General features: G+C 38.2%; 1 protein-coding gene across 2 annotated transcripts in view; it reads left to right on the top strand.

Annotated features, from left to right (window-relative positions):
• The window catches only part of USP24 (ubiquitin specific peptidase 24), a 62711-nt gene that overhangs the window by 25251 nt on the left and 12855 nt on the right, over window positions 1-24605 (top strand). Inside the window, exons 16-53 of one of the 2 annotated variants that reach the window (XM_032696088.1) lie at window positions 808-852; window positions 1397-1504; window positions 2131-2280; window positions 2987-3118; window positions 3609-3720; window positions 4006-4082; window positions 4986-5126; window positions 5268-5321; window positions 5510-5625; window positions 6269-6335; window positions 6499-6609; window positions 7015-7113; window positions 7193-7363; window positions 7985-8070; window positions 8220-8313; window positions 8574-8729; window positions 11059-11156; window positions 11935-12030; window positions 12186-12414; window positions 13152-13311; window positions 13584-13739; window positions 14283-14353; window positions 15099-15259; window positions 15673-15734; window positions 16078-16269; window positions 16500-16617; window positions 17934-18078; window positions 18799-18918; window positions 19146-19271; window positions 19484-19582; window positions 19794-19876; window positions 20105-20246; window positions 20650-20769; window positions 21156-21376; window positions 21689-21813; window positions 22385-22526; window positions 22860-23010; window positions 24277-24372. In XM_032696088.1, coding sequence (XP_032551979.1) covers window positions 808-852; window positions 1397-1504; window positions 2131-2280; window positions 2987-3118; window positions 3609-3720; window positions 4006-4082; window positions 4986-5126; window positions 5268-5321; window positions 5510-5625; window positions 6269-6335; window positions 6499-6609; window positions 7015-7113; window positions 7193-7363; window positions 7985-8070; window positions 8220-8313; window positions 8574-8729; window positions 11059-11156; window positions 11935-12030; window positions 12186-12414; window positions 13152-13311; window positions 13584-13739; window positions 14283-14353; window positions 15099-15259; window positions 15673-15734; window positions 16078-16269; window positions 16500-16617; window positions 17934-18078; window positions 18799-18918; window positions 19146-19271; window positions 19484-19582; window positions 19794-19876; window positions 20105-20246; window positions 20650-20769; window positions 21156-21376; window positions 21689-21813; window positions 22385-22526; window positions 22860-23010; window positions 24277-24372 — 4632 coding nt within the window. The remainder of the gene's footprint in view (window positions 1-807; window positions 853-1396; window positions 1505-2130; window positions 2281-2986; window positions 3119-3608; window positions 3721-4005; window positions 4083-4985; window positions 5127-5267; window positions 5322-5509; window positions 5626-6268; window positions 6336-6498; window positions 6610-7014; window positions 7114-7192; window positions 7364-7984; window positions 8071-8219; window positions 8314-8573; window positions 8730-11058; window positions 11157-11934; window positions 12031-12185; window positions 12415-13151; window positions 13312-13583; window positions 13740-14282; window positions 14354-15098; window positions 15260-15672; window positions 15735-16077; window positions 16270-16499; window positions 16618-17933; window positions 18079-18798; window positions 18919-19145; window positions 19272-19483; window positions 19583-19793; window positions 19877-20104; window positions 20247-20649; window positions 20770-21155; window positions 21377-21688; window positions 21814-22384; window positions 22527-22859; window positions 23011-24276; window positions 24373-24605) is intronic. The other variant, XM_032696090.1, reaches the window with a different exon arrangement.

Raw genomic sequence — 24605 nt, 5'->3', positions numbered from 1 at the left:
TTATATTTTAATAAAATACTTGAACTCTCTTCATATAGCATAAAGAAGCCATTCCCACAGCTGCTTGTGCTGTTTCCTGGCAGCAGCAGAGATGTGCACGGCTTAAAAGACTGCATATATTCTATCTGCACTGTTCACATAGCAGGCAGTTTTTCTTGAGGCCTGCAGGAATGCTCCTGTCTCCTTTTTTTTCAGTCTGAAGTATGGTCTAAATAAAGAAAAAGGCTTGTACTTTTTACATTCATTTTTTTCATGATAAATTAGGTTTTGTCTGTGTTGCAGCATCTGTAGAGGACGTAAGTTGTTCAGAAGGCATGGAATGTTGCTTCTCAATATTGATCACACTTCTGTGTGCTCATGAATATGGATTTCAAATCTTGGATTCTCAATGTCTGAAAGCTGTAGTTTTTTTCTTTTGGATCTTCTCTTATGCTTTCCTAACCTCATTCCTTTTAATTATATTCTGGCAAGGCTTTTACAGAGGTGCTGCAGTGGGAAGCACTAACAAAAGCTGTAATTGTAAACTAGAAGGGATTGGAGTAACCATACAGCAGACTTCTAAAATACATTGTGTTCTTATTTCCCTTCATTAGGGGTCATAAAGACGTAAACTGGGAGGGAATGTAATATTGAGGCATCATTCTCAAATACATGAGGGATTCTTCAGTGGAGAGCTACCTGTTATGGGCAGGTTCCTCTAACCTCTCTGAGTGTGTAGGTGGTATTGGTTGTTGTCAGTATTTAAACCAGACATCACTTCTCTGAACAAGCAACCTCAGTACTGGTTTGTGTGGTCAAACTTTACAGAAAATGAAGCCTTCCAGAAAAGTGATGAGCAGGTCTAACAATGAGGTAGGAGGGTTATTCTTTGTAGGATCTCTTTCAAAATGCAGCTTGAAAACCCTTTGCGCACCAATCAGAAATTTCTTCTTTTAACCCCTAGTAGTATTTGAGATTCTTTTTTTAATTATTCTTGCTTTAGCAGTAAGTAACATTATTTGACTGGATTTGCCCTTTTATGCTGTTTTAGGCCTGCTTCATCTCCTGTAATTGAGGAAGGTGGTGGTTTATCATCTCTCCCTGGTGCAACTGAGTTCTTTTTGGCTACTTAATTTGCATGTTCTCTAGCAAGGAGCTGGTACTTTGGGCTGAATAACAGGGATAACCAAATGGCTTATGTGTGTCAAAGGACTTCTTGTAGAAAGTGAAGAGCACCATGAGTGTGTTTGGAAAGGGACCAGGAACAAGTAACTGGAGCCTGCAGAGCTCGTAGCTGTTGTTTTGAAAACAGCAGCATTAATAGACATCATTAGTCTTCCAGGAGTCTGAGAGGAAAGTTGATCTGTTGTTGGGCATGTACCACATGTGTAATTGTTTTTACCTTTCCTACTACTAGTCATCCCAGCACAATAATCCTCAGTTTGTGTGGGTGGTGCCAGCATTACGTCAGCTCCATGAAATCACGCGTTCATTTATTAAGCAAACGTACCAAAAACAGGACAAGGTAAGGATATATCACAAGATGATTTTTAAAGCCCTGTGTATGTCTGTTTGGCTCTGCTTCTGTAGAACATTGAAGTTTGAATTTAGAATAAAAAATTAGCTAATAAATACTTTGACAAGTAGTTTAATGAGGTAGCATAAACAAACTGTTCAATTAGAGATGCTGTGTTATGTGCTGTCCATTTGTGTGTGGATATGTGTATATAAATGTTTGCTGTGGCAGGACTAATTTATTTCATTCTCAGCTTTTTGTAGAATAACTAACGGGCATGATTCTGTTAAGAAATGAACAATGGCTAATGTTTAGACCAACTGCTTTGTAATTGAATTGACATTGACTCTTGGAAAACAGACTAAAGTACCAATGAGTCACATGGGTTGTAGAGTGGCTGAGTGGAGGTGTGGGGCTTCCTCTGCAATCTGCAGCAGGTGGATTTCAGCACATGCTGAAAACACCAACATCAGGGGGTATAAATGCTTGGAAGGGGTACAGCTGACTCTGATGGGGCAGCATTCCTCCTTTTAATTAGAGGTGTGTGTCTGTTTAAGAGCAAATTGCTGTGTGCATATACTGTTTATGTATTTTTTAAAAAAACTTTTTTTTTTTTTTAATTTTTTATTACCAAGAGCATTATTCAAGATTTAAAGAAAAACTTTGAAATAGTGAAGTTGGTGACAGGAAGCTTAATATCATGTCACCGTTTGGCTGCATCTGTGGCAGGTCCAGGAGGGCTTGTTGGAGCAACACTGGTGGATGGCCGATACACCTACCGGGAGGTACTGAACCCTGAGTTTCTTATTGTCTTAGGTTTTTGGCAGCATGATGTAGTGTATCACTGACCAAGTAGCATAAGATTGGGGTCGTTTCGTTTTTGTAATTTGCTGATGAATAACTACACTCGTTTTTATTTATAGTTCTGATCCTCATCTGTTAAGGCTTGTTATTATATTATGGAGTAAGGGTGTCCAAACATCACAGTCTAAAAGTTCCTTAGCAAAGTCTTTTAAGTGGTTGAGACCTGGATCTCCCCTTGCCCAGGATGTCCTGTCTCCAAGCTTATGCAGCTTCAGCTTCTCCATCAGCATCACTTCAACTACTCCAGTAGAGGCAATATCTTTGAATTTGGTGTGAAGTTCTTGCTACCTGAAATAGATTTGGTAGTTAGGACATGGAAGCCACACATACATTTAACGAGTGTTAAATAATATCAGTATCAGGAAAGTAGTAGCAAATCCAATGAGACTTCAATGTTGCTTTATAGGAAGGTAATCAGAAGTAGTAATGTTAAAAATAGTATAAAATAGAATATTGTATAATATGGAATAGAATACCACTGCAGAAACAATTTCTATTTTCCAGCCTTGCAAAGTGAACTGTTGTTTGACAACTATATTTGAAAAAAAAAAAAAAAAAAAGAATGCTCTAAGTTCTTGTTTCAGAAAGAAAAGTCTTCAGCTTGAGTTTTTGTTTCCTCTTTCTCAGTATTTGGAGGCACATCTAAAATTTTTGGCATTTTTTCTGCAAGAAGCCACCCTTTATTTGGGCTGGAATCGTGCCAAGGAGATCTGGGAATGCCTTGTAACTGGCCAGGATGTTTGTGAGTTGGATCGAGAGGTAAGAAAAACTTGAAAAGTTGGTTTCTGTGGTTGCAGAAGGAATCTTAATGAATCATAAAAAACACATGTGTTTGTCGAGACATGTGAATTTTATGCTTTGTGTGGGCAGGTGCAGCCACTGTTAGATGTTCACTTACAACTAGGATGCTCTTTTATCATGAAATTTGACTGGAGAAGAGATGTTGGCCAGTATATTAGTTGCAGGTGTACAGATGTTGGTTTGAAAAGGCTTATGTGTAGGTTTGTGCAGTCCTAAGAGACATTCAGCATTATTTGGGTGAAAGATGACTATGAAGTACCCTAATGCTGCAAGACAGGCTCTGTAATGTGTGAGGTTACCAGAAGATGAGATTTTGAACCTCTCGCTGTAGACAAAACTTCTGTAAGATGATGAGTTGCTGTGGTATCTGACATCATTTGCTATATAAAACTAAAATATTTGACATGACAAATATTAGGGTAAAAATACATCTGCCTTTCGTTCACAGATGTGCTTTGAGTGGTTTACAAAAGGACAGCATGATCTGGAGAGTGATGTACAGCAACAGCTCTTCAAAGAGAAAATTCTTAAACTGGAATCATACGAAATTACTATGAATGGTAAGAAAATGGCTTTGGTCAACAGAATCACAGAATATTCTGAGTTGGAAGGAACCTACAGATTGGTTTGGAGATATATACCAGAAATTTGCTTCCTGAGCCTTCAGTTGAAACACCTAACTAGTTCTATAAATCAATATAATAGAGGGGTCTTTTTCTGTAATTTTCAGGTTTAGTACTTGTAGAGGGAAAAGTTCATCTCCTGTATTTATTTTAATTTTTTTAAAAAAGCATAGAAGCTAAGCCAGACCTGAATAAAAAGCTGCACCTCTTTTTCACTTTCAGGTTTTAGTTTATTTAAGACTTTCTTTGAAAATGTGAACCTTTGTGACCATCGACTGAAGAGGCAAGGAACTCAGCTGGTGAGTGTTCTGGCAAGTTTGTTCTTGTGTACAGCCTGTGGCCTCTTGTGGATGGGAGATGGTGAGACAAGAATTGTTGAGCAGCTGTTTGACATGGTCATGTTTGTATTAATATGTAGATTGTCCTAGCATTAACATTGTTAAATTCTGAAACTGAAACTTGACAGTTAATTTCAAGAGTTAAAATTCAGCAATTGGTAGCTGGAAGCTGGTTTGTAGCTTTTAAAACTTTGCAGGAGGAATTAGTTAACTACTTTTTTATAATAATCCTCAATCCTAAGACTAAATGTAGTGTGTGTTCTTTTGCTTCTCCCTAGGATGGAAATACTCTTTTTTGAAATTATTTTTTATTTTTCTTCTTTGCATAAGTGTTAGGCTTACCATATTCAAATTCTAAGCTACTATAATTTTTAACTCTGATCCTTCAATGTCTTTGTTAAATTAATGGTTATATGTTAAGTAGTTTTCGATAGGCATTTTAGATCTTTATCACAGAGAACTTACTTCAAGTGCAGAATTTTTTGCCAAGTATCATAGCAGATTTTGTGATGGTTTATTGTGTGGTTAGTTACTGCGTTGACTTTTTTGAAACAAATTCCATTCTAGATTGAATTTCTCCATGCCTTTAAACTTTTTAATTTTTCAATTGTTTGACTGAGATTGTTCTTTGGAACTTGTTTATCCACTGGTAAACCATTATTTTTTTGTCGTATAAGTATACAAATGTGCAGCTGTTGATTTCAGTTTGGCACTGTGCCAAAGTTTGGCAGCATGTTGCAAAAGAAAATTGTTTCAGTCAAAAGATGCTTTTCCAGCAGATGGGAGACTGTTTTGTCCCTGTGATGCAACTAAGTGTTGTATAAGAAATCCGGTCATGTTTTACTGTTGTTCTTTTTTGTGTAGAGTGTAGAAAAACTGGAATTAATAGGGATGGATTTCATTTGGAAGATTGCAATGGAGTCACCTGATGAAGAAATTGCCAATGAAGCTATTCAATTGATAATAAATTACAGCTATATTAATCTAACTCCTAGACTGAAAAAGGTAGGCATATATGTGTACATGAAAGTGCTTTGACATTCATAGAGCCTTGATATTCTGCGTGTTCAAATGTGTAATTTTTGGTGTTCTGTCAGTTTACAATTCTGCTTTAAGATCTAACTAATTTGTACATTTTATCTTTAGGATTCAGTATCACTGCACAAGAAATTCATTGCTGATTGCTACACACGATTAGAGGTAAAGGACGAATTTTAATTGTTCTCGTACCTATATCTTTTTGGGTTTGTATCTTAGAATAAGAATAGTTGTCCGTGATAATTCCATTTAAAGAAAAAATTTCTTTCCACAAATATTTTTTTGTCCTCCTGGTTTTCCAGGACATACTGATTGTCCATGTAAAGCAGCACTTGTACTTTGTGTTGTAGGCTGCCAGCTCTGCACTTGGTGGTCCAACATTAACACATGCTGTGACAAGAGCTACAAAAATGCTTACAGCAACTGCTATGCCTACGGTGGCAACCTCAGTTCAGTCTCCTTACAGGTAGGCCTGCCTCTCCAAGAATAAATATGACGGGAGACATTTACTCCCATCTGCTGCCCACATAATTTTTGAATGCTAATAAAGTTCTTAATAGTTGGTAGTTGTATATTCTGTTGGTTTTTCAGTTGAATATTCCAATTACAATGCAGTTTGAGTTTCAAGTTGAAAAACCTGTGTTTAAAAAGTCCAAGAAACAAATTAAACCAAAAAAAAAAAAAAAGAAAAAAACAACCAGCACCCTGCCTCCAGTCCCCCAAAACCAACCAATCAAAAAAAACCCACAGGCTGTTACCAGCCTATTAGTCACGTAATATTTCTGGGGCAGTTGGTTTGGTTTGGGTTCTTTTTAAATGAGAAGAGAAAAAGGATGGTTTTTCAACCTGTAGTTAAACTTAGGCATACCTAAATATGTGTGTATTTTAAATATATGAGCATAGGGTGGGTCCTTTAGAAACATGAAACTGGAAACATCTCAAGCAGTATAATATAAGTTTCTTGGCCTGTTTTCCTAGTTAATTTCTACTGAATTAACTCCATGTTTAAGGAGTTATGTTTTAAAACAGCCAATTCAGGGTAGTTACCCGTGGGCGTTGAAAATTAATCTCTGAAACAAGTTACTCTTGTTTTCAATGTTTCTCTTTAGGTCAACTAAACTTGTAATAATTGAGAGACTGCTGCTGTTGGCAGAGCGTTACGTGATAACAATAGAGGTAAGATGTGTAATTTCTTACTAGGCAGGGCTAAGAACACAACTTTCAGTATTATTAAAAACGATAAAAGTTATTTAAACATATTCAGCCCTAGGTACCTACTATCACAGAAATATCTTTGTTTTCAAGGGTGGCATTTACTGTGATCCTTCTCTTCCTGTAGGACCTTTACTCAGTTCCCCGAACTATTCTACCTCATGGTGCCTCTTTCCATGGACATCTTTTAACACTTAATGTTACATACGAGTCTACCAAAGATACCTTTACCATAGAGGTGGGTGTGCACAGGGTATGTGTGTTGATCATGTAGCTAGTCTTGTAGGCTGTTGATGATGTAGCTACTCGTGGGGTTTTTTATGCCTGGACTGAACAGAGAAGGATGGTTACAAGGACTCCAGACTTGAAAACTCTACTTGAAAATGTTAAAAGTCTGTATATGGAAGTGTCTGTAGACTAAATGTATTTTGATCATCATTCTGGAATGTTAAAAATAAGTTGTTGGCTTAGTGTGGTTGTTGGAGCATTCCTCTGCTGTCCTACCCTGTCGTTCTCTTATAGACAATACCTTTACCACCCTATGCAGAGGACCAGGAAGACTTTAATGGAAGATTTGTGTTTTATTCTCTTGGCATTTACTGCTTGAACAGACTTAATGATCCAGTGTTGTTTAATTTTACAGGCTCATAGCAATGAAACTGTAGGGAGCGTCAGGTGGAAGATAGCAAAGATGCTGAATTCACCTGTGGATAATATACAGATATTTGCCAATGACAGTCTGGTATGTTAACTACAAAGAATTCCCATTCTTTATGAAATTGAGTCTTTTCCAGAACTAAATGGTAAATATTTTCTTGCAGTTAACAGTAAACAAAGATCAGAAACTACTCCACCAGCTGGGCTTCTCTGATGAACAAATCCTTACAGTAAAAACATCAGGAAGTGGGACTCCATCAGGGAGCTCTGCAGATTCCTCTACCAGTTCCAGCAACAGCAGTAGTGTGTTTAGTTCATCATATGCAATGGAACAGGTACAGCCTGAAACCTTCTCTCAGATTGTGCCTGAAGGGGAAATAGTTGGGGGAGACTGTAGGAGTTCCAGTAAGATGAGACAGAAACTGTTTACATCAGCTGAGTATCCAGTCTTTAGTAATCTGGTTTTGCTTTCAAACTGCAATTGAAACAAATCATCTAAATACGCAATTGCCCTTATGCATGCAAACTTTATAATCTGTCACCTATTGTAGCCTGTTTGGTGTTTATTCATCTCTGCAGGGTCTTTTAAATAAACAAAACCCATCCAATTTAATTTTGAGATTGTGTATTTGTCAAGGGTAGAGATTTCCAGATTTTCAGTATTCATAAAGCCACAGTATGAAAATAAACTAAGAAGCATCAACCAGCATGTTGAGACCACTCCTGGTCTGCTTTGTATTTTGTTTGTCAACCCTAACAGTCCATTTCAAAACTTGACTGTTAAAAGAGAAATGAGGCAATATAAAAATTCAAATGTTTTCTCAGCCTAGACAGTAGCTGGGATTTCTGTGGGTCAGATTGGCATCTGGATCATTTGCTTCAGTGAAGAGCTCTCTTAAATTTACTTGTAAGAGAAAGGGGAGAAAAAGACCTTTGTATTTCTGCTTAATTCTCAGGAGAAATCCCTCCCCGGAGTAGTCATGGCTCTCGTGTGTAATGTGTTTGATATGCTTTACCAGCTTGCCAATCTAGAGGAGCCAAGGTAAGCAAATTAAATGGTTACTAAATATTGAAGAATTGCTCACACTGCACAGTTTGAAGAGCTTCTTACTTTGCAGTGTGCAGGCATCCACCAGGCCACAGCGTGGCTGAGCTCCTGTTTTGTGCAAGTAACTTCTGATAACTTTTCAGGATAACACTGCGAGTGAGGAAGCTTCTGCTCTTGATTCCCACTGACCCAGCTATTCAGGAGGCTCTTGATCAGCTTGATTCCCTGGGAAGGAAGGTATGGATTAAACAATAACTAATCTTGGTGAGCTTCACAAAATGGATTTTACTACCGGGTATCTTAAATTCCCTGTCAGATTATAATGCACAAAGGGTTTGAAACTCTACTGCAAAATAATGCTCATGTTAAGGATTATTGACTTATTTCCAAGCAGCCAGAGGTGAGAGGGTTATTATAGGGATTATAGGAAATGTATTGCCAATTACAGCAAAACACAGGAGTCTCAAAATATTTCTTCTGTGGCTTTTTCCCCCTAGAAAACACTGCTGTCAGAATCCAGTTCTCAGTCCTCAAAATCACCATCCTTGTCTTCAAAACACCAACATCAGCCCAGTGCTAGTTCAATACTAGAAAGTCTTTTCAGATCTTTTGCTCCAGGCATGTCCACCTTCAGAGTGCTCTACAATTTGGAGGTAAGAAAACAAATTTGCTTCTTTCTACTTGTGATTCTGAGCACGGAAATTTAAGTATTTCTAAGTTTCTTGGGCAGGAGTCCACTGTGATGGGGTCATTATACAAAATGCAAAATGCTATAGTCTGCTTTTATGTATGTGATAAATTCTACACAGAATGAAAGGGCTAAAAAGTTCCCCTTTAGAGACTTTGCTAAGAAACCAGGCTCCTCTTTCTGTGATTTGCAAGGTGGAAGGAGTGTTCTGGAGTAAGTGGAAAGGAGCAAAGAAATAACAAAATCATTACTGTTTTTGTAAAATTCCTGCTTGAATTTCCAGAACTCTGAATATCTGATTTTTAGTGTGTGTGTGTATATGTATATGTATATATATAACTCATCCCTGAAACAACAACTGTTAATTTTTAAGTTTGATTGGTTTTACTGGTTTTGCTTGATTCAATTTGTAAGAAAAATGATGCTAATTTCAGTGCTGTATAAGTCTACCATATTCTAAGGAGAAGCTAAGGAGGAGTATTTTTACTGGGAAGAAATATCACTATCCAAATGTTCAGGGCTTTTGCTGAGAAGCCTCTGGCCTGTTTTAGCTGTGTATGTAGAGTGAGTGGAAGACATACAACTTTGTTACCCCTAAACATTTTCCTAAATTCTTTAACCAAAAAGCTGGATTGGACCCAGTAAAAACCTCTCTCCAAATGTTTAGTTCGTGGATTTTAAAGGGGGTAGGAGTTTAGCTGTTGTTATTGTTAAGACACCATACTCTGCATGCTAAGAGCTGGACAGTCTCTAGTTCTACTCACAGGTCCCACTGTTTATAAGGGCCCATTACAAATCTGGTTTGAGCAACTTGAGGTTGGAGGATCAATTGCCAGCTGCTTCCAAAACAGTAGACAAAATTATTCTCTTCCCTTCCCAGGGTGTGCCAAGATTACTGTAGGAATTTCCTTGTAGTTGCTTTCCTTTAGGTTTCCACAGTCTAATGTTAGCTCTTCATCTTCCTACACTGTCATCACACCCCTGCGTTAGGATTCCCCCTTTTCTGTACAACTGGAATGAAAGATATTTGATTATGTCTTTGAAATATGTTGACAAGTTCTACAACTCAAAGCAAATGGTTTAACATCGAGGGTGTCTTGTTGAACTGGCAGGTTATATTGCAGTATGAAGACACAGTTATCTACTGCTTCTGAGCCAGAGAAAATAATAAAAGCAAGTAATAAATTGCTTGCTTTTCTGGCAAGGGATGAGAAGCAGTAAATTGGATTAGATGTGTAGATTATATGAGTGGACTTGTTCCTCAAGTCCAGTCAAGCCAATTGGAAGATGGCTTTCTGTCAAGAGAAGGATAATGTGCTTTTTTTACCCTCTCAGCTGGTGATCTGTTGAAAATATGGGAGCCGGTCTGAACTACTTTCTGAAAAAATGTGCACAGGAAATTTGCAGAACATATGAAAGAGATGAAAATTGAATATTGCAGATGTTCAGGGTTATATCACGTAATGTTGTGATAAGATTCCATGGCTGGAACTCTTAAACTGTGCTTCTGACCTGTGAACCTGGAAAAGATGTGTTTTGTTTGCCCACATGCAGCACTGTTGACTGTACATGTCAAAGAGTCTTTTAAAGAAAGTAAATAACTTCTGGGGAGTGTCTGGGATTTTTGGGAGGAGCTGGGGGTTTTGGGGAGTTTTGAGGTTTTTTTGTTTTTTTCTTTATGTAAAGTGAAGTGAAATTGATTATAAATGCACATGAGATCTGACCCACAAACCTCCTGAGACCACAAACTTCCTTTATGGCTACGCTTCTGAGCATCATTGCACTCTATGAAGTTTAGTGCTGATTTAAAACAGGAGGTTTTGTTCATAAGGCCTCTTGAATTACCTGAGCCATCTTTTACAAAAGAGCCACCTGAATAATAGCAATACAATTATGTTTTAAAAGGCATGAATCAATAAGTAAGCCATCTGTAGGGTGTTTATGGGATACCGTCAATTGGAAACCTAGAAACAGGAAGAATTCAGGCTTTTAAGGAGCACCAAGTGAACCAGAAAAGATTATTCCATGTGCTAGAGTATGTACTTCATCCTTTCCCCTAACAATAAACTGTAATGAGAACAAAATGCTCTTTGATAGAGAATAAATATCTATAATGGCCATAGTTATCCTGAATATTTTAATGATTTCTCTTTACTGACTGCAGCTTCATGTAAGTGTATTGTTAATTGCTTCATTTGTGCTGGATTTTTTTCTGTAGTACTTTTAACCTTCAGCACATGAGAACACTAGGAGTGGTGGTGGTGTACATGTGCTTATTTATTCATTTATTGTAGGTTCTGAGCTCCAAGCTGATGCCAACTGCAGATGATGAAATGGCAAGAAACTGCGCCAAGTCTTTCTGTGAAAACTTCCTCAGAGCAGGAGGTTTGAGGTTAGATTTCAAAACCTTCACTCAATTTATAATGCTTCACTTAGTTATCAATTCTGTGTGGTTTCTGATTTCCACACTGTAGCACATTAATACACCTATCAGCTTCTTTTTCAGAGAAAAAAATCCACCCAAGGCTGTTTTTTTTTCATTATCCAGCGTCTGAAAAGCTGCTGTAGCTATATTATAGTAATGTCACAGAATACATGTTAAACCTCAAAATCGAGATAGGCACAAATAAGCTTGTGAAATGCAGCTTCACCAATAGTTGTTGATATTTGGATAGTTTAGTGACATTTAAGTGTTTCAGTTCAAATTTGCAGGCATGTACATTATACTGTCCTGTGTAGATACCAGTGGACATTTTAAGCAGTCAAAGCAGAGAACATGCAGTGGGAACCAAATTAAATTTGGAATTACAGTCTCCAAAATTCATACCCTTCAGATAAGAGATGAGGCACAGTGTGAGTGGTTTGGAAGACTTGACACTACTTATTGTGTGAGAGTTGTCAAGTGTACGTTGCTCTTAGTAATTCTACCCACGACTCTCCTCTGCCCCATAGATCCTGAAGCATTTTCCAGCAGGAGCAGAAAGCTTTCATCTCTAGATACAGGAGGGGAAAATTAAGATGTTGGTCATCCAAAGATGCCAGTTTGTCAGTTTGAACTGCTACTCAGCTGACTGAATGGGTGGAGGGAAGGATAGAGATAAATTAATTGCAGCTCTCTCCTAATGTAAAACATTTGCAAATGGAGTCTGTCTTATTGATTTGTTTTTAAGTTTGGTGGTGAATGTGATGCAGAGAGATTCCATCCCATCAGAGGTAGACTATGAAACGAGACAAGGAGTCTATTCCATCTGCCTGCAACTTGCAAGGTATGTAGTTGCCTTTCATTAGAGAAAGTGCTGCTTTCTTGGCTTTTAGCATGCAGCATGTAATAGTTAAGATTAATTGGTACTTTGAGTTCTGTTTCATTCACTTGCTGTGAGCATTCAAAAATAAGCCTGAGGTTTTTGCTCTTTGAATGTAGGTTCTTACTGGTTGGTCAGACAATGCCTACCTTACTGGATGAGGATTTCATTAAGGATGGGGTAGAAGCATTGTCCTCACGCCCCTTCCGTAATGTCAGCCGACAAGCAAGTAGGCAGATGTCCATCTGTGGAACACCTGAGAAGTCATCCTACCGACAGCTCTCTGTGTCTGATAGATCCTCCATTAGGGTAGAAGAAATCATACCAGCAGCAAGAGTTGCCATACAAGTAAGGAAGTGTTTGATGTTTGTGGTGATGTAGCGGTGTTGTCTCCAGTGACAGCTGTGTAACTCCTGCCTTTTCTACAGGTTCTTGCCCAGACTCCATTTAAAAATCTCTGAAAATCTTGACCATCAGTCTCTCTTCTGGTCTTGATCTGAATTTTAACATATTCTCATAAATTATTTTGGCAGTAAAAGGGAAGCAGTATCTGAAAAGTGCTTACCAGAAATAGTTCTACACAGAAATCTTACTTGTTTATTTTCAGTAATGCCTAAGTCCAAGATCTTATCCCTGTCAAGCAGGACAAAGTTCCTGCTTGAACTTTTGGTTCCTAGTCCATGATGCTTTGAATTAAGAAGAATTGGATAAGTTTTTTGTTTCAAATAGCTCACTAAAAATTAAATTGGCTTGATGGTACCCTGGGTAAAAAGGAAATTTTTATGTTCAATACCTTGAGAAAATGTTACTTGAAAACCCAGTAAAAAATTGAGTCCAGTTGAAAGAAACTTCACAGTTAACATGACGAGTGTGCTGTGTTAGGTTCTTGGGCAGTGCTTCCCAAATGGGAAGGAGCAATACTAATCACTCCTTGGGAATAAAAAGTATCCTTGAGCCTGCGTAGAGAAGACAGAGGAAAACAAATGTCAACTTGACATGATCCAGAAGATACATTCCTCTTATCCCTGTGGTTAACAAAGGCTGTTGAATATCACAGAAGTAACTGCTGTTTCTCATTGTTTCAGACTATGGAGGTGAATGATTTCACTTCCACAGTGGCTTGCTTCATGCGCCTCTCTTGGGCTGCTGCTGCAGGACGTCTCGACCTTGTGGGAAGCAGTCAGCCAATAAAAGAGAGCAACACTCTATTTCCTGCTGGGATTCGAAACAGACTTAGCAGCTCAGGTAGGTTAACTGTGTCTCTAAACCAATCTAAAGGAAGCATTTGGTTTAATCTTAATTGAACACACGGGAAGCTTGAAACCGAATTCATTGGATGGTCATTTGATGATTCTCTTGGGTCCCTTCCGACTCACGATGTTGTATCACTGAATTATACAAGTCTGATCAAAATGTTGTACATTCATGTTGCATTTGGAGAAGGTTTTTAGATTGCAGAGAACTGACCAAAAGCTGAAAACATCTGAAAAAATGCACTTGTTCATTTCTTAATGCAGGAAGTAACTGCAGTTCAGGAAGCGAAGGGGAGCCAACTGCACTGCACGCTGGAATCTGTGTGAGGCAGCAGTCTGTGTCCACCAAAGATGCTCTGATTGCTGGAGAGGCCTTGTCTCTCTTGGTAACCTGCCTTCAGCTACGCAGTCAGCAGCTAGGTATGAAATAGAATTGGATTATTTGCTGTTTGGAATGTAGGTCAGGTGGGGGAAGGCTTTTGGGCAAGTAAAAGTCAAGTAAAAAAAAAATAATTAGAAACCTGTAGCTTTGTTAAGTGAGACAGCTCAAGTTAAAAATGCAACTTTTCATTAAAAAGTACAGGGATTTTTTGAAACAAGGCATGTTGTGCTGTGCCTTAACGAAATGTTTTGGGAAAGGTGACTGCCTGCCAGTATATAAACATTTGCACTGGCTTTGAAGTATATAATTCTGTAAGTGCTGCTGTTTGCATAGATAGTGTCTAGTACTTGAATCTTTTTGTATAGGAAGTGTAAACACTGGTGGTGGAGGAAAACGCTGTTATATAGTGGTGGCAGTCAGTGGTGAGGGAAGGAGATGGGGAAATGTGCAAATAGCCATTACTGCTTTTCAGTGTTGGTGGGAGGATGTCCTCTGGGTCTTGTGATATTTTAATGCAAGTTGTAGCTGATTATTTTAAAATATTACTTTTAATAAGACAGCCTGGTACTCTTCTCTTCTAGGATCTTTTTACAACTTGCCTTGTGTTGCTGATTTCATCATTGATATACTTCTTGGATCACCAAGTGCTGAGGTGAGAGTCTTTCTCTGAAAACTTCTTACATGTTACTTCTGAAATGTGTGTGCTCTCATAATTTTATATGGTCTGAACGTAAAAATGTTCATTACAAACATTCCCACAGTTATGTGTTTGAATGAATCACCTTTGTATAATTGTTACTAATTGCAGTATCTAATGCTGTGTTGATAAAAAATGCATTGTATTACATTCTTTAGGCATGTTGATATGATAGAAAATGCAAAGTATTACATTCTTTAAGCTTGTTGCATTCATGAGGTGCACAGAACTATGGTGTGGATAGTCTAAAGAAAATACTCTCCTTTTGGTGAGACAAGTTCTGTAGAACTAGTACCTTAGGGAAAGTTTCAAGTAACTTTAATCTCAAAAGATTTAGGTATGATTTAATGAACTTTTCTGAGCTTTTGAAAAATTATTCCAAGTGATAGAGCCCTCCTAAAATTTATTCTTTCTCGTTATTCTAAAATCTAGAGATTTTCATGCTTACTTCATTTCATTATGTGAAGTCATTGCATCTTTCCCCCTTATCTGAATTTATAATTTGTGTTTAATAAAGCACGAGAGCTTTTTACTCAGAGACGAACATGGATTGCCAAATCCCTATAAATGGAGAAACCTTAGCTAGTGGGTGCAGAACTGATAGTGTGGTTTACACAACGTTTTCAATGTCTATTTTTTTCTGTTAGGTTTCTAGCAAAACAGAAGTGTGATTTTTTGTTTGACAATGACACTGTTTCAGATTCGTCGTGTTGCCTGTGACCAGTTGTACACCCTTAGTCAGACAGACACATCAGCTCACCCAGATGTGCAAAAGCCAAACCAGTTTCTCCTAAATGTTGTTCTTGGAGCCCAGCTGCCTCTTTGGTCACCAACCAGCATCATGAGAGGAATCAACCAGAGGTAAGTCAGATGTGTGTTTTTTGAGGAAGCAAAACTATCACATTTTGAAACAAGTAGCTCTGTGGAAGCTCTGAAGCACAAGGGATTAGGACTTTGCAAGTGTTGCAAGTAGACGTCCCTGCAATTTCTAGAGGAGTAACTGAGAAGTTAAAACACGTTGGTGTTTTATTGTTGTCTGATAACTAACTAGAATTGTTATGAGTTGAGGGAAGAAACTGGGATTAAATGTTATTCATAACATTCAGAAGTAGCTATTGGAAAGGAATTTTTTTGAAGCTGCAGCATGTGCGTGCAGAAGCATATCACAGCTGTTTTGTGTTAGGTGGACAGAGCACACGGGCCTTAAAGGCCACTGCTTAGAGAAAAGTTTATGATTTTAAATTAATCCTTTTTTCTATTTGTACCTTTTTCAGACTTTTGTCCCAGTGTACAGAATATTTTGACCTGAGATGTCAGTTACTGGATGACCTGACATGTAAGTATGTACAGACATCTGTCATTCTGATTGTGGCTTCCAAGCCTGCCTTCCTTCTGGAGGCAGGATGTAGAATTGCCTTCACAGGGGGGTTAGTACTCCATGGACTTGGTGTGACCTGCCAGTGGTCCCGTGTTAATGCCTGGCGTGGTCTGTTCTTGACATCAGGTTGCAGCAGTAGCTCACTCCTTTTGGAAAGTGAACCAAGTTCCTTGGTGGAAGGTTTACTTTGTACGCACTGGGGGCGAAACTAGACCAGTACCAAACTGTTTGAAATTCTTTGTATTTATATTCTGCGTTTCCAGAGCTGCTAATGTTTTTGGGTTTTCTTCTTCTCTTGCAGCATCAGAAATGGAACAGCTAAAGATAAGCCCAGCTGCCATGTTAGAAGATGAGATCACCTGGCTAGACAATTTTGAACCCAACCGCACAGCCGAGTGTGAGACCAGTGAAGCTGATAACATCCTCTTAGCAGGACACCTGAGGCTCATCAAGACTCTCCTTTCACTTTGTGGGGCAGAGAAGGAAATGGTTGGTAAGTATTCCCATTTACTCTAAATTTGCTAGACTGATGTGAATTCTGCATAGCACTGACAGATGACTTGATCAGTAGACAGTACATGTGAAGACATTATAATACATCACCACAAGTGATACAGAGCTATAAGGAGTAATTTTGGTAGTACTTTTGACATTTGATAAAATATTTGGTTATGTTTTTGTCGGTAAGTGTTTTAACAGTAGATGTGGATTGCTATGTTACAGGTTCATCTTTGATTAAGCCATTGTTGGATGATTTTCTCTTCCGAGCATCCAGGATTATTCTGAATAGCCATTCCCCAGCAGGCAGCGCTGCAATCAGTCAGCAAGACTTCCATCCAAAGTAAAAATTTATTTTTTTTATATTGGGTTTTGTCCTAGGTCTCATGAACGCAAATGCCACACTGAGGATACAGATAGTAGGATTTTATACCAAAGTTGGAGCAATTCTCTATATTTCCTACATAAATATCCAAATAACACTTTTGTAAGTTTTTGTGTGACCCAAAATCTTATCTTTTCTGTGATTTCAAAGTCTGTGCTTTGTTAGCTCAATGATCAGCTGCAAGCACAACTGAGTGCTGATTTCATGAGTCCAGAGAGTATTCCTTTAGCTCATCATCACTTGGGAAGTTGGCTAAATTGGAGCACGAAGAGGAAATTAACATCCCAAGCCCCTTGTAAATATGAATCTCAGAAGTTCCGCTATTTTCTTTTTCCCTTCTCTCTACTAATTTGTAAAAAAACTAACACCAAGCAAGTCTCCTTTCACCTGAGATAGCTGATAACAGAATATATCAACTGGAAAAAAGAGTGGGATTTCTCCTTCCTAACACAACTCCTTCTGTTGTGGCCATGCAGTATCTGAAGGGGTGGGTAAATTAGCTCCTGTGGAGTTTTGAGCTGCTGCAGCTGGTTTGCTTACATCACACTGAGTAGTTGGTGTTAGAGTTGGATCAGGCATATCCTCACTGCCTCACCCAAAAGAAGGTTCCAGTGGAGCATTTAGCAACCCCTGAACTGAACGGAACTTGATACAGCTTAGTGTTTTGCTCCAGCTTTGCTCCACTGCAGTTCATCTCAAGCATGCTCTTCTGTTTGCTTAAACTAAATAAAGCCTTTTTTTTGGCCTTTAGAAGAAAAAGCTACTGTGTTCAGTGATCCACTGAAAAGAACTCAGTGAAAGTGTTTTGTACTGGTCTAGCTCAGCTTAGGTCTTACGGTCATCTCTTGTAGTAAGGAAGTTATCTGGTTTAGCTCTTTCAAAGCTTCTTTCCCTGCAAATAAGTCATTATGTCTCCATCAGTGTTACATGATAGAGAGTATCTGTCTGTTTGTCCTCAGACATACCACCAATTCTGTGTCTTTCTCTTAGGGCACCTTTTTTGCTTTGTTACTGAATGTTAACAAGTGTATCTGTGTCAGTAAAGGATGCTTGTTTAAAGGAGTGTTCCTATTGCCACTCCTGTGATTCGATTCTTCCCCATTTGCCTTCCCCAAGAAAGGAAAAAATAGCACTCTGTGGTCCCTCAGGAGTGTTTTATTATTTAAAGTGTTCCTTTTGAACATTAATTGTCGCTTGTTCTGAGTAATATGGCTTTCTGGAATTAGAAATAATTGAGTCATCTACCAAATAGATCTCAGAGGTTTTCTTTCCAGGTGCAGTACAGCAGACAGCAGATTGGCTGCTTATGAGGTGCTGGTAATGCTGGCTGATAGCTCACCCTCCAACCTCCAGCTTATTACAAAAGAGCTGCTTTCTATGCACCACCAGTGTGACCCTGCACTTACCAAGGAGTTTGATGTAAGCAAGAAGCCTTTTTTTATTTGTATTAGCATGGTTTGGAGTACTGTGCATGATTTACTTTACTGCTCCATTCATAAAAATTCCATGGCCTTCAATTTTAAATGACAGTAAGCAGATAAGAGTAAATGCAGACCATTTGGTCTTCCTCAGAAGCAAATACTCCAGTGTGTCTTTGTTATTATCTGAATAAGAAAGAAGTATTTCCTAAATATCACAAAATTTGTTTATTGATTATTACATTTTAGACCATTTTCCACAGTTTTGTGCAATGTGTTAAATATTTAAATGACCAAATTTAGCACTCTTGCAATCTTTCAGAATTTATATTCCAGGTTTTCCATTTGATTGTTCTTAACAGCTCATATACGAGAGGGAGGGGTTTAAACTGAAGGAGAGTAGGCTTAGGTTAGATATTAGGAAGAAATTCTTCCCTGGGAGGGTGGTGAGGCACTGGCACAAGTTGTCCAGAGAAGTTGTGGATGCTGCATCCCTGGAAATGTCCGAGGCCAGGTTGCATGGGGCTTGGAACAACCGGGTCTAGTGGAAGGTGTCTCTGCCCATGGCAGGGCGTTAGAACCAGATGGTCTTTAAGGTCCCTTCCAAGTCAAGCTGTTCTGTGATTCTATGATATAAAAGTGATTATAAAAGCTATTGTATGTTGTTGGAGTTTCATGATTTTTATAACTTACTGGGACAAAAATACATTTATCATTCTAGTATCTTCCACCAGTGGATAGTCGCTCCATTTCAGGATTTGTGGGACTGAAGAATGGTGGTGCTACTTGTTACATGAATGCTGTCTTCCAGCAGCTGTATATGCAGCCTGGTCTCCCAGAGGTAATTGGTTCAACATCCAGTAAAGTCCTCTTTTTAGAATTACTCTCATTAGAACTTCAAGTTCATCTTAGCACCATTTGTATATTAATAGTTAAAATAAAAATCAACTGTGTACATATAAATGTATATACACAATAAATTATAAGTTGTAGTGCTGTGTGTCATGTCAACTTACAGTAATAATTTTACCAAGAAATAATTTAATAAGGTTATTTGTTTTCTTCCAGGCCTTGCTTTCCATTGATGATGATACAGACAATCCCGATGACAATGTGTTTTATCAAGTTCAATCTCTTTTTGGTCATTTGATGGAAAGCAAGCTACAGTATTATGTACCTGAGAACTTCTGGAAGGTATTACATCTTTTTGTTCAGAATAAATAGCTTTTCATCTTAAAAAGTAATCATTTATTCAGGCTTTTCTCAATGCAGACTTTCTAGAGATAAAGTAAATCCTACTTCAAAAATCAAAACATGTAAAAAACAGATTTCTTTTAAAAAATCACTTTTTAAATGATATGGGTAGGGAACAACCACCTTTTTTATGTGTTTATATTTCATGGTAGATTTTCAAGATGTGGAATAAGGAACTTTATGTTAGAGAGCAGCAGGATGCTTATGAGTTCTTCACCAGTCTTATAGATCAAATGGATGAGTACCTCAAGGTAAAAATCTCAGCACTTTCTTACCTGGTTTATATGCATCTCCTTGGTACCTTTTTTCTCTTTCTTCTTTGTTCTTTAGAGAAGAAGGCAGAGAACCATTTGGCTTATTTTATAATCTGCATAGTATTCAGAAGTTTAAAATTCCTGTTGATTTCTTGGTCTTCCACCCTGCAGTATATCCAACTGATGTCTAACTTTACATCTCCAACAGAAAATAGGAAGAGACCAAATATTTAAGAATACTTTTCAAGGAATCTTCTCTGATCAGAAGATCTGCAAGGACTGTCCTCACAGGTAATGTTAAATTTGGTGCATTAGTTACCAAGTTATGTACTCCCACAGCTACTAAAATATGTAGGTCAAACTAGCACTAGAAAAGATGGACATCTGTCCTTGTGAGCATCACAGCTCTGATAGCTGTGGAGCAAATGCAATATTCTTTCCTAAGCATATGTCTTGTTACTGCAAGTTGGGTAGGTTCTACTCTGTCAATGCCTTGATTGTTTTTCTTCTTGAATTTAGGTATGAGCGCGAGGAAGCCTTCATGGCTCTCAACCTTGGTGTGACTTCATGTCAAAGCTTGGAAATATCACTGGATCAGTTTGTTAGAGGAGAAGTTTTGGAAGGAAGCAATGCTTACTACTGTGAAAAGTGCAAAGAAAAGGTATTGGTTCTTAGTATATGTGAAAGAAGATTCAGCTGTAGTTTGGTATTTTCTTAAGCATTACATGGTCATGCAAGCCACGCTTAGATACTGCTTACTCTTGCTTCATTGAAGACATAATATAAAGGTTCAATCTATGAATTTATGCATTCATTCGTGGTAACTGGTGTTGTAGACTGAACATTAGAGGGATGGCAGGATAGTGAAATATTCTATAAATATAAATATTCTGTAAATATTAAATATTCTATAAATTCTATATCAATATTCCATAAATTAAGGTATTTAGATGCATTATAGTCATTCTATGGACACTCTGCCTCTCGTGGCTGTATTGTACATTGTGCATCTGCAGCATGCCTGAGATGTATAGATAGAGGTGATATTCTTGTTTCTTTTTAAGAGAACTACAGTGAAGCGCACCTGCATTAAGGTCTTACCAAGCCTGTTGGTGATTCACCTGATGAGATTCGGCTTTGATTGGGAGAGTGGTCGTTCTATTAAATATGATGAACAAATCAGGGTAAGAAAACTTTTCTGTATGGTGACCTCCCCAGCTGCTTTGTGTAGTGGACTCTCACTCTTCCCATGCATTTTCCTTCTTTTCCCCATATTTCGATACTGGGATTTTGAGTATGTGGTACACTTACATGCTACAGAAAACAAGTACTTTTCCTTAGAGCTTTTCTTGTCTGCCACATTCTCAGGAAAATTCCTTTCAGAAAGCAAGACCAAAAAACCCCCTGAAAGTCTTTTTATTATTTAACTTCTGTGTAATAAGCATAAGAAGTTGAAGTTCCATGTTTTCCTTTGGTGTTCCCAATGTGGGAAGTATTAATAGAGTTCTCATAAAATTACACATGTATGCAGTATAACATCTTGGTTAATCTGAAAAATCTCTTCAAACAGTTTCCCTGGATGCTGAACATGGAACCTTACACTGTGTCAGGGATGGCTCGCCAGGACTCATCCTCAGAAGTGGGGGACAATGGTAGAAACACAGACCAAGGAGGTGGAGGCTCCCCAAGGAAGAAAGTTGCCCCAACAGAAAACTATGAGCTCGTTGGTGTGATTGTTCACAGTGGCCAGGCACACGCAGGGCACTACTACTCCTTCATAAAGGACAGGAGGTAATGGGCGGGAAGATTTATGTGGGAGGTTTGAGAGCTGTTTGAAGACTGCTTGTTTTGGGAAGGTGTAGTGAGCCACTTGGATCTGTGTTGGAAGCCCTTTTCTCTTTCTTAACACTCAACATTGTGAGTGTTGTGACAATAACACAACAAAATGGGACATCATGATACAAAATTCTCAGCAATTCTTAGGTACCTTGTTTGCAGTTTGAGGGCTTCCTTTGACACATAGTTGCAGGTGATGTGTGGTTCATTTTTTTTACTAAGAAGTAACTTTGTTTCTGTTGTGTTTCTGTTCTGTTTTGATCACAGAGGATGTGGAAAAGGAAAGTGGTACAAATTTAATGACACCGTTGTCGAAGAATTTGATTTGACTGATGAAACCTTGGAATATGAATGTTTTGGTGGAGAGTATAGACCTAAAGTCTATGATCAATGTAAGCAGAAGTACAGGTTGATTTACAGTAGCTTCATACTGATTCTCAGTGACAGTAAAGCTCAGTCCGTTATATTTACTTTGAGTTACTTGGTCTAATAATCCTTCTGAAACAGTTTTTCCTTAAAGTCTTCCCTTTACTGAAGGACATAAGTTTATATATGGCCTAATATGAATTGAATCATATTCACTGTTGTTCAGCACTTTAAAGACTTAGTAATAGAGATTCAAAAGCAAAATGGCATCTTGTTAAAATAGTTCTTAAAAAAACTCCAGCTACTAAACAGCCCTTATTTAAGGCTAGTGAAAATGCATAGAATAAATTCCTTTTCAATGCCTTAAGGATTCCAAATACATTTCCAATATCCACTTAATTCAGATAATTATACCTTTAAAATATATATGCTTTATGCAGAAATATTTTAGAAATCAGGTTCTTGTGATTCACTAACAGACTGATGTTTGGATCTGACAAATGACTTCATACTGCACGCCCAGTTTCACTTCCATGTAGGAGTGGAAAAGGTACTAAGCCTTTGAGGGCCTTCATCAAATGCCTTTTCTCCCCCCAGCCAACCCCTACCCTGACGTGCGTAGGCGCTACTGGAATGCCTACATGCTGTTTTACCAGAGAGTGTCTGATCAGAACTCTCCTGTCCTACCAAAGAAAAGTCGAGTGAGTGTCGTGCGTCAGGAAGCCGAGGACCTCTCCCTGTAAGTTCCTCTTGTATCCATAAAGGCTTCTCCATAACTAAGAAATCAATAGTTCCTGTTCGAGAAAGGAACGTACTGACCCCTCTGTTTGAGATTGGTTTTTAAGCTGCTTAATGAACAGCATTAATGAACAGCTGCTTAATGTTGCATCTATGATTTCCATACTGCTGTCACTATTGAAGTAAGAAGTTCAAGCCAACTGACAGCCTCAAGAAATATTTAGACTGTCATCAGATTTGCTTTAAGATCATTCTGGCTGCACTGGTTTTTAAACCTAAGATGCAGATTTGTCATATGATTTCATTTTTCACCTTGAACTTGTATGTGTTTCAGATCTGCTCCATCGTCGCCAGAAATTTCACCCCAGTCATCACCTCGACCCCACAGGCCCAACAGTGACCGTCTCTCCATCTTGACTAAGCTGGTTCGAAAAGGAGAAAAAAAGGGGCTTTTTGTAGAGAAAATGCCTGTGCGGATATATCAGGTAGAGCACCCTGAAAGTGGCAACAAAATCCGACTCATGTGAAATTTTAGCACATAGCGAGAGGAGCACAGTAACTTTGAAGGTCACCTTGAATTCCCTTCTTGAAATAAAGAAAATAATTCTTGAAAGATAGAAGATAATTCTGGATTCTGAAATAAAGTTACTAGCAAGCTATTATTGTAAGTTTTGCTATCCCTTCTCGCAAAAGTGATCCATCATTCATTGCTTTGAAAAAGCTGCAGGCAAATTTAATCAAACGTGAGATATGGCAGCAGTCAGGATGCAAGCGGGGAAAGACAAGAACAGAGAAGATGCTTCATTTGAAGTACACTTGAGGAGAAATGGAGATGATGGCAAATTACAGTCATCCTAAAGTTCTTGAGTTCACAAGAATGTAGAAGTGAAAGAAACCAAAACCAGCTTCAATTCTGTTCTTGTCTGTTGGCTTATGTAATAATGAATATGTTCTCAAAAGGGAAAACACAGATGTTGAAGGCAACCTTGCAAGTCAGGACTGAAAACAGGTGCAATGGCATTGGTAGAGCAGTGAGAGGGTGGTAGAACCTGGGGATGGTCTTAGTCTGCAAACCTGCAGCTCTGACCCAGCCTCTAAACACACCATCTTGCTGATCTGCCCGTGTGCAAGAGAGCTTACATCACACACACAAGGAGAATAAACTGCAGGCTCTATCTGACCTCCACATGGGCTGTGTCAGGGCATTAATAGTCACTTTTGACATTCTTGTATCCAGGGTTGTACTATTACAATGAACAGAATTTGGCTCAAATGTATTGAGCGTCTTTCAGCAAAATCTCATTTGAAAAAAGGTCTTGGCATTTAAATACCCCATTGTGGCTGCAGCTTGTAATTACACCAGGGCTCCTTGCTCTGTGCATTTCAATTTGCTAAGCAAGCCTTTCAGGTTTGAGGGAGTGTTCTCTTGGCTTTTTTATTAAAAACAAGCAAAAAAATAAGAACTTGTCTGCAACTTGTTCCTTTTTTCTCTTCCCTTAATGGCCAAATAATTAAGTCCCTCATATGTTGTTTTGTAATATCCTTGAAAGACGATCACTGGTTTAATACAAATCTTCAAAGTCTCCTGTATGTATTTTTCCCTCTGCTGAAGTAGTAATTCAGAAGGAAACAGAATCAAGTTTGACACTGGTTTCTAAACACCACACGTTTACACAAAAGATACAATTGTAGTTAGAGAAGTGTATTTTAACAGCATTTTAAATTCTTTTTACCTTCTTTTACTTATATAGATGGTGAGAGATGAAAACTTGAAATTTATGAAGAACAGAGATGTATACAGTAGTGACTACTTCAGTTTTGTTCTGTCATTGGCTTCCCTGAATGCTGTAAGTACCTACATTTTAATCTTAGAGTATTTGGAGTATGGTGGTCAAAAGGGCCACCAAAGATATTTGGGTCACAACCAGGAAAACTGGAAGAGAAGGGTTGACATGATTTGACTTTTCCATTGGAGCAATTCTTTGTCTCCAGTAATTTTTCACACTGATGATAACATTTATCTCAAAGCAACTCCAGCCTCCTATTCTAGTAGTCAGAAAAACATCATTTTGCCATAGTA

Source organism: Chiroxiphia lanceolata, chromosome 9 (genome assembly GCF_009829145.1).
Source record: "Chiroxiphia lanceolata isolate bChiLan1 chromosome 9, bChiLan1.pri, whole genome shotgun sequence".
Classification (NCBI taxonomy): domain Eukaryota; kingdom Metazoa; phylum Chordata; class Aves; order Passeriformes; family Pipridae; genus Chiroxiphia; species Chiroxiphia lanceolata.
Note: the sequence above shows the minus strand (reverse complement) of the source record. Positions and strands in the feature narration are given on the sequence as shown.